The 7,726-nt window shown below is 49.2% G+C and overlaps 1 protein-coding gene across 6 annotated transcripts in view; it reads right to left on the bottom strand.

The window, feature by feature from the left end:
* Positions 1-4,509, bottom strand: part of Arhgap20 (Rho GTPase activating protein 20) — an 84,573-nt gene extending 80,064 nt beyond the window's left edge. For 3 of the 6 annotated variants that reach the window (NR_197774.1, NM_001434330.1, NM_001434331.1), the window contains 1 exon segment: positions 4,244-4,503. Coding sequence is in view for 2 of the 6 variants with exons in the window: in NM_001434330.1 (NP_001421259.1) it covers positions 4,244-4,348 (105 nt within the window). In the remaining 4 variants the exon portion in view is untranslated. 6 annotated transcript variants of the gene reach the window in all.
* Positions 4,510-7,726: the final 3,217 nt, after the last annotated feature.

Genomic DNA, 7,726 nt, shown 5'->3' with positions numbered 1-7,726 from the left:
TTAAGCTCTCCCTCAAAACCTGCTGCCCAATAATGTAACCACCGAATAAACACCACTATAAAAATGTAGTTAATTATGATGAAATCAAATTAGAGAAAAAAAGCAAGTTGGAGTTCACCTAAATGAAGAACTCCTGTTCTTAGAAAAACAAGGCCAAAGAAATAAAAATACAGGTCGTGGACAGAGAGGAAATATTTTGAAAATCACCTACCCAGTAAAGGGTTTGAAGCCAGAATGTATAAAGTACTCTTAAACCTCAGTAATAGAAAAGCTCACAACGCAAAGAAAGCTGGCAAGGCATTTAAATAGACAATTAACCAGGGATAATGTGCATTTCGTAAATACAAGGCCACTGAGCATGTGCAGATCCAGACGAAGGGTACTACTACACCCCGCCCTCTAGCATGACTAACCCAAAGAGAGATGCTCAAGTACCGGTGAGCATGTGTGGAACTGGATTATCCCACACTGCTATTGGAACTATAAAATCACTTCAGAATGAAGCAACCGGATTCTCAAAGAGACAAGTATATGGCGAAATATGGCCCAGTCAATCCATGCCTAAATATTGACCCCTCACCCCTCGCAGAGCATAGGTCCACGCAGAACTGAGAATGAAGGGTCTCAACATCTTCTCCATCTTCTCTTGCAATAGCCAAGAAGCAGAAACTATCTAAAGGCCAGGTGAATGAATGAGTGTACTACAGACCGAACATCCCTAGTTCCCAACCATGGTGTCCAAAACCACCTCAAACTCTGAAACCTTCTGCTTGCTGATAGAAGACATAAGAAGAACATCTATGCCACATCTCCTGTGATGGGTTGATGCCAAAATACAGGTGCACTAAAAACAATGACCAAAGCAACCTGTAGATTATGCATGTAAGAGATGCGAACTAATTTTATACTGACACTTGAACGCCACCCATGGGGTAACTCATTTTGTATAACCAAACAATTCAAAATCTACAGCGTATGAAACCTGAAACTCCCGCGCGTTAAGATACTCAATCTTCACGGCATCAGCGTAAGGCATGAACACGTACAAATAACCATAAGTGGATTCGAAATTGTATCTCGTGAAAGGAAGGCAAACCTAAAACTAAGATTTCACTTATATAAGCTGAAAACGCACTTAATCTCCAGTGGCATAAAGCAGATGGGAATATCCTCATTTTCTCAGCACATGCCTACATATTTAGATTTGTAAATTCTAACTATGTGAGGTTATTGTTTAGCGATTAAACTTCCAGAGGGATAGTAAAATCTTCAGGGCGCCCGCCACATCTCAGGGGCTGGACAGGCACATGTGGTTACTGGCTACCGGACACTGGGTGATCAGGCTTCGTCACCTCACTAGGTCCCACAGATCAGGGGGCAGGAAACTACAGGGCATGTCTATTCTGGTCTTATTGTATGTGTTTATGATGTAAATGGCATGTGTATATGCACACACACACACACACACACACACACACCTGTGTGCTTATGGGTGTGGAGGCCAGAGGACACCTTGGTGGAATCAGTTCTCTCTGTCCGTGTTAGTGTGGGTTCTGGGCATCAAACTCAGGCTCCCAGGCTTATTCAGTCAGTGCGTTTACCTGGTGAGTTGTTCCACTGGCTTCCACTACATGTTCCTGTGCCTTAAATTCTATTTGCGCACAGTCAAACCCGCTCTCTTATGAAGTGTCCATCCTACTTCAAAGCTGTAGTGGGAGAATTAAGCAGAGACCATAAGGCTGCAAACCTTAAGTATTCACCACCCATTTCTTTTGTTAAGACTTGGAGAGCCTTCTCTTAAAGATAACTTCTAAGGAGAGGGGACGCACTGCTCCTGCGTTCTTAGCTTTTTGTGACTCGAGAAATGCTTAAGAAACAACTAATATATAGTGGGCCCCACTAGCCTTGAGGACAGTTGGAGAAGAGGGGAAAATGCCAAGGGCAATGAATGCTAAGACAACCAATACAGTGGAAGGCCCAGAGCATGGCCAGAGGTGGCATCCATTTACACGGGAAAGAGAGAGAGAGAGAGACCTCTAGAAGACCCAAGATTTGCACAACATGAAACAAACCACAACCAACAACTTTCTGTGCAGACATAAAGGGGATAACACCAATACTTCAAAGTAGGGATTGATTTGACTTAGTGTATGAAAATAAAGGCCCATGAGGCTGAAGAACATACGGGGGTGGGGGGGGGCGCTCAGGAATGGGAGAAGAAGGGACCAAGGAAAAACATCCGCGTTTTACTATGCGTGCAGAATGAATCTCCTTCAGAATTGTAAGCAAACGAACGTCATCATCAATTCAAATGAAGAAAATAAACCACTCATTCTGGCACTGCTAAAAGCAGAATGGGTCACAGAAAGTCACGAAGATCTCAGAGGGAGTTCCTGCAAGGGCACAGGTTTGAGATGGGCACAGGGCAGCTTGGACTGCACTAATGGAGTGGAGAAGTTGTAAGGGTGGTGGCTGTTGTCCAACGAGGAAAGGTGTTGAAAACCCAACCTGCATAACGGGGGTGAGTAACCAGAAGCACGAGCGTTGTGAATTACGAACATGGGAAAATGCACAGAAAGGACTAACCTTCTCATGCCTATGTACCATCATCCATTCAATAATCTTGGGAAGATGGATGTGGTAATGCACTAGCTCTTTATGTTTTATAACGAAGGATACTATCGTAGGGATACTATCGTAGGGACAGTGGCTGTGCTGAGAGAACAGAGCGTAGGAAAAAGGACACAGCCTCCCTTCCGTTTTGGGACAAGTGCGGCTTGAAAATGATAAAGCTACTCTTTAAGGCTGCCTCCCTCCCCTCCCCTCCGCCCCTTGCCAGCATACTTAATCAGCCTGGGGGCGGGGCCACAGGCTTTAAGAAAACAAATGCTTGATTCTTTCCAATTCCTTAGGTTTACAAAACCAAAACGCTTTAAATCTTTGTCAATTGCCTAGTGTTCGTCTACCATTCTAAATTAAGAATGACATCCTGACAATTTCACGTTTTATTTGGAAAAACTGGATTACACACACACACACACACACACACACACACACACACAGAGGCACGCGGGAGCGAGCGAGCGCGCGCGAACACACACACGCGCGAACACACACACGCGCGAACACACACACACACACACACACACACACACACACACACACACACACACACACACACAGTCTCTGAAGGGTGAAAAAACCCACAAGGGCATCAGCCTCCATACATCAAAGGCTGAGCCGCCACTACTGCCCATACATCAAGTTCACAGACACCCATAGAGGGCTCTGCGACGACAGGTCCAAGGTCCTTGGGAGCTCACATACATTTCTATACAGCTATCACCTCTCTTCTTTGACCTCCAGCCAACCCACCATCCTAGTGGGAAGATTAATGAAAGGCCATAAAATCCGACCGTGCAGGGGGCCAGTGTATCCCTTGGAGTCTCTAATTATAGTAATGCAACGTTTTCACATTATTTGCTAGGGAAGACCTAGAATGCTCTCATTCCAACTTGTTTCCAGAGAAGCTGGAGCACCACCGTAAGGAACAAATATGGCCAAATATCGGAAGGTTTTGTGCTGGAGGAAGGGAGGGGGGGCAGACATGGCTACAGCAACACCCAAATCAATTCCCAGGAGCCCAGAAGCTCGCGGCCCACGTGCACTTGCTCAGGGACCTATTGCAGACACCTGACCTCCATCGAAATCCTCCCGCTGCACCGTGAACCAGTCAATCACCACCAAAAGCTACAAGTAGTTGCTCGCAGCAGTCGTCCGGGTGTCAGGGAACAAGGGCGCCGCCCCCACAGGTTTGAGCAGGGTCCCTTCTCAGAGGGTGGCTCTGAACCAAGCCCCCCACGCCCCGCTGGGACCTCCGGGAGCTACCCACCCACCGCTAGCCAGTCTAGATCTAGGCCGAGCCGAACCTTCAGATCCCGCACTGTGGCCCACAGCACCCATCTCCGACACCCCCTAGAGGCCTCGGGTGGGCGCATCATCCCTCCCCTCGGGGGCCGCCTACCTTCCTCAGGCTGTCGGGTCAAGGCCACCTCGGGAGGCTCGCAGGGAGGCACAACCCGGGTCAGAGGTGGAGAGGCAAGGGGCTTCTCCGAGACCCGTTCCCACCAGAGAAGATAGCGGGGGATCCCGGGAGGTGACCTCCCCACCCCACACGGGGGCCGTTAACCCTTCTAGGCGCTAGGCGCGCGCCCATGGGGGCCTTCCGCTCTGGCGTCCTCACCTTCTTGGTGCCAGGGCCTCCCGCGATGCGAGACATGCCTGTCAGCGAGGAGGAGCGCCCCGGCTGCGCCCCTAGAGCATCCTGCTGCGGAGACATCGCTTCCATGAAGAAGATCTGCAAGCCAAGCCCAAGCCGAGGACCGGTTGGCTGCGCGGCGCGGTCCGGTCAGGCCGGACGCCGAGCTGCGGGTGCGGGCGGCGCGCCTCCCGTCGGGGCCATGGACCGCCGCCCGCGCCGCGCTCGTCGCGCTCGCCGCACTCCGCTCCGGCTGCAGCAAGCGCTCCGGGCGGCCGCCCGTCCACGCAGCCCCGCCCCTCCGCGCCTGGCCTGGCCCGCCCCTCCGGTCCGCCCCGCCCCCTCCCCCCTCCCCCCTGCTGCCTGTGCGCGCCGCCGGGAGCGAGCTCTCCGCGCTTGGCGCTGCCGGAGCCACTAACCTCGCGAGGTGCCTCCGGGGTCCGAGGTTCTCGCTGCCGAGCGCCACGCGCGGTGCACCGCGCACCACTGCCTCCGGTGCAGCTCCGCGCGCCTGTCCGCTCGCTCCCGCCAGCGTCCCTTCCCGCGCAGCTGCAGCGCGGGAGCCGCAGCGACCGCAGCTCCCTGGAAGGTGGTACTGGGGCTGCCTGCCTAGTCTGGTTTTCGCGGACTGCGGAAAGGACAACCCCCAACGCCCCGTCCGTTGAAGACGGAGTTAGACAAATTTGGAAGCCCCGGTGGCATCGCCCGACCTCGGGTGCAGTGTCGAACGCTTGCTAGCTAAGCCTGTCTGGGTAACCCGAAGCCTTTGCTTTGCAGTCGCAGGGCAGCACGCATAGACAAGCAACCTTGCATGTTTGCACCACTGGCTCTCCCAGGCAGCAAGCTGCAGGGACCTTGCATTATGAAGGAGAAAGCGCAATTAAAAGGAAAGTGCAGGCAGAGAAGAGGTTGAAACTTGGCATAGTATCTATGAGAAGGCGACAATATGTGGAAGCGTTTATCAGATATCCCTGAGCTCAGAGCCTAACTTCCTGTCAGTCCAAATAGTGACCCCTCCTCCCTTTTTTGGACTAAATAATAATCAAAGGGCGTTTGGAACAGACCAGGGTTAAGTAGTGCTCGCACTTTGCAGGGCTGGCTGCTGGTGTCAATGATTCAGTAGGTGGCATTCTTCCCTTGGAATCCGTTCTAGGGTGAAAAAAAAATCACTAAGGACACCACTCCGAGATGCTAGGTGGTTATGGGTTTGGCTTATTTTTGTGACAAGGAAAAAAAGAAAAAAAAATGTTCCTTGCAGTTTGGGCGGCTACTGGGGCAGGTTGTAAGGAACAGAACTGGTGGGCAGTGTTCCAAGCTAGGGGATACTGGGCAGCACACACCCACAAACACCCACTACTACAATCACCAAAACCGACTGTTGTGGAACTATAAGGCTAATTTTAGTCACAGTTACACTACATTGTTAAAAGGAAGCTTATTAATTTTTATATATGATAGACACATGCACTCACATCTGTGAATCGGGGGTGCTAACAGCTGTGGCCTTTGTGCAGAGAAGGGACTTCACCCCAATAATTTATAGGTTGTGCTTAAAGAGGGCTTTGCAGTTCTGTTCATTCACTTGAAACCACCCTCAGGCTCCTTAATCTCTTAATTCTTTGGTGAATGGACACCCTGGCTTTTCTTAATCTGCCGTGTGTGTGTGTGTGTGTGTGTGTGTGTGTGTGTGTGTGTGTGTGTGTTTCAATTATTTTATCTCCAAATAGTTCTCTTAGCTCAGGGAGTCAAAGAAGCCATCAGACTTTTTTTTTTTTTTTTTTTTTTTTTTTTTTTTTTTTTTTTTTGCTGCCTGATACTTAAGGCAGTGTCTAACATAATAAATGTTTGTTAGTTAAACAAACTGAGAAGACACACAAATGATACGAGAAAGATCCAGAAGGGCTAGGCGGAGCTGGCTATCATTCGAAGAGTCCCATGGGCTATAAAGTATCTCTTTGTGATAAAATAGCCAGTGCCCCAAATCAAGGTGTCCCCTCCCCCCCCACAAATGTGGAAAACTTTCACTGCTTATTTTGTGTTTTTATTCCCAAGATGAAAAATGGCTTGGGATGGCACAGAAAATGGCCCCCTCCATGTGAAGTTTTGAGGCAAGGCTTCTCAGGAGATTTGGGATTGGGACAGCTGGCAGTAGAGACGCCTGTCTGATCACATCACTGCCCTGCTAACACACTGGTCCCTTGCTATGGAATAAACCTGAGATGCTACAGCACGGAATGAAAGCCAGACACGCTACCCTCCCTTCATTTTCCTGCTGTCTCTTGCGTTGTCTTTGGTTCTCACCCTGTCCTCTGTCACCTTGAAACTGTCATACTTCCAGAAGCCCACTAGGACTTTAGACCTATCCTTCGTGTCTGGAAAATTTTCAGTCCACATTTCTACACTCTGTTACTTTACACTGGAATGCCTAGTGTGTAGGGCATAAAAGGTGCCTGGTGAATTGTTCTGGAAATCTTCAGGACAATCAGGAACTGAGAATGCCCTATAGGTTTATCTCTTATCCATCTCCAGACACCCAGGCTCTCCGGTGTAACTCTGGCAATTGCAACAGACAGGAAGCCTTTGCTCCATGTTTGCTTTGTGGTAGACTGTGAGCATTTTTCAGGTGTGATTAACTCCCACCTATAATATCGGATGGGGATGATAAACTAATTCCCCCATTTCACACATGAGACAACAGCAGGCCACGAGGACATTGAACAGTGGTCACTTAGAAACTGGTGACTCAGCCCTGGAACCTGTGCTCTCCTTAACCACTTGGCTCACTTCCTGTGCAGCGAAAAGGTTTGCTCACACCCATCTACACCAGTGTCCTTTGCTTGACTTGCTTTAAGAGGAAAAGTTGCATTTTGTCCTCTTTACACCATGCACCCAAGTATGCTGCAGTAATTTTTACACCTTTTTTTTATATTGTTGTTTAGATGAAGAAACCATTTTCTGTCCAGCAGGATCCCTGTGCTGTAGGCAAGTGATACCAGGACATAAACCTGGTGATAAAGCAGTTGAAGAGTGGGAAGCACAATGCCGGACATGAACAGGGTGCACCTAAAATATTGTGAAACAAGCCTTCAAGCAAAACGCTAAGGACAGTCAACACCTAGCATCTGGGAAGCTCCAGGAACAGGCCTGAAATGGAAACTAAGAATGAAGCCAGCATTCTGCTAATCATTAGAAGGAAGACAGTGAGGAAACAAATACTTAAAAAAACCCAAACAACAATAACAATAACAAAAACAACAACCACCACCACCTCATGAAATGCTTCTTCACATGCAGGACGATCACACCAGGTACTTGACGAGCTCACAGGGATAGTCATTATTAATACCAAGAAGCACACAGCCATCACTTTCACTTGCTATGCAAATGCCCTTGACCTATGGTGCAACCTGATGGCCTGGAGTGGGAGCTGAGATACACATGCTTTAAAGAATCGTGTTGCTAAACTTA

This window comes from Rattus norvegicus, chromosome 8 (assembly GCF_021556685.1).
Source record: "Rattus norvegicus strain SHRSP/BbbUtx chromosome 8, alternate assembly SHRSP_T2T, whole genome shotgun sequence".
Taxonomy (NCBI): domain Eukaryota; kingdom Metazoa; phylum Chordata; class Mammalia; order Rodentia; family Muridae; genus Rattus; species Rattus norvegicus.
The sequence above is the reverse complement of the archived record's forward strand: the minus strand, read 5'-3'. Positions and strand labels throughout refer to the sequence as shown.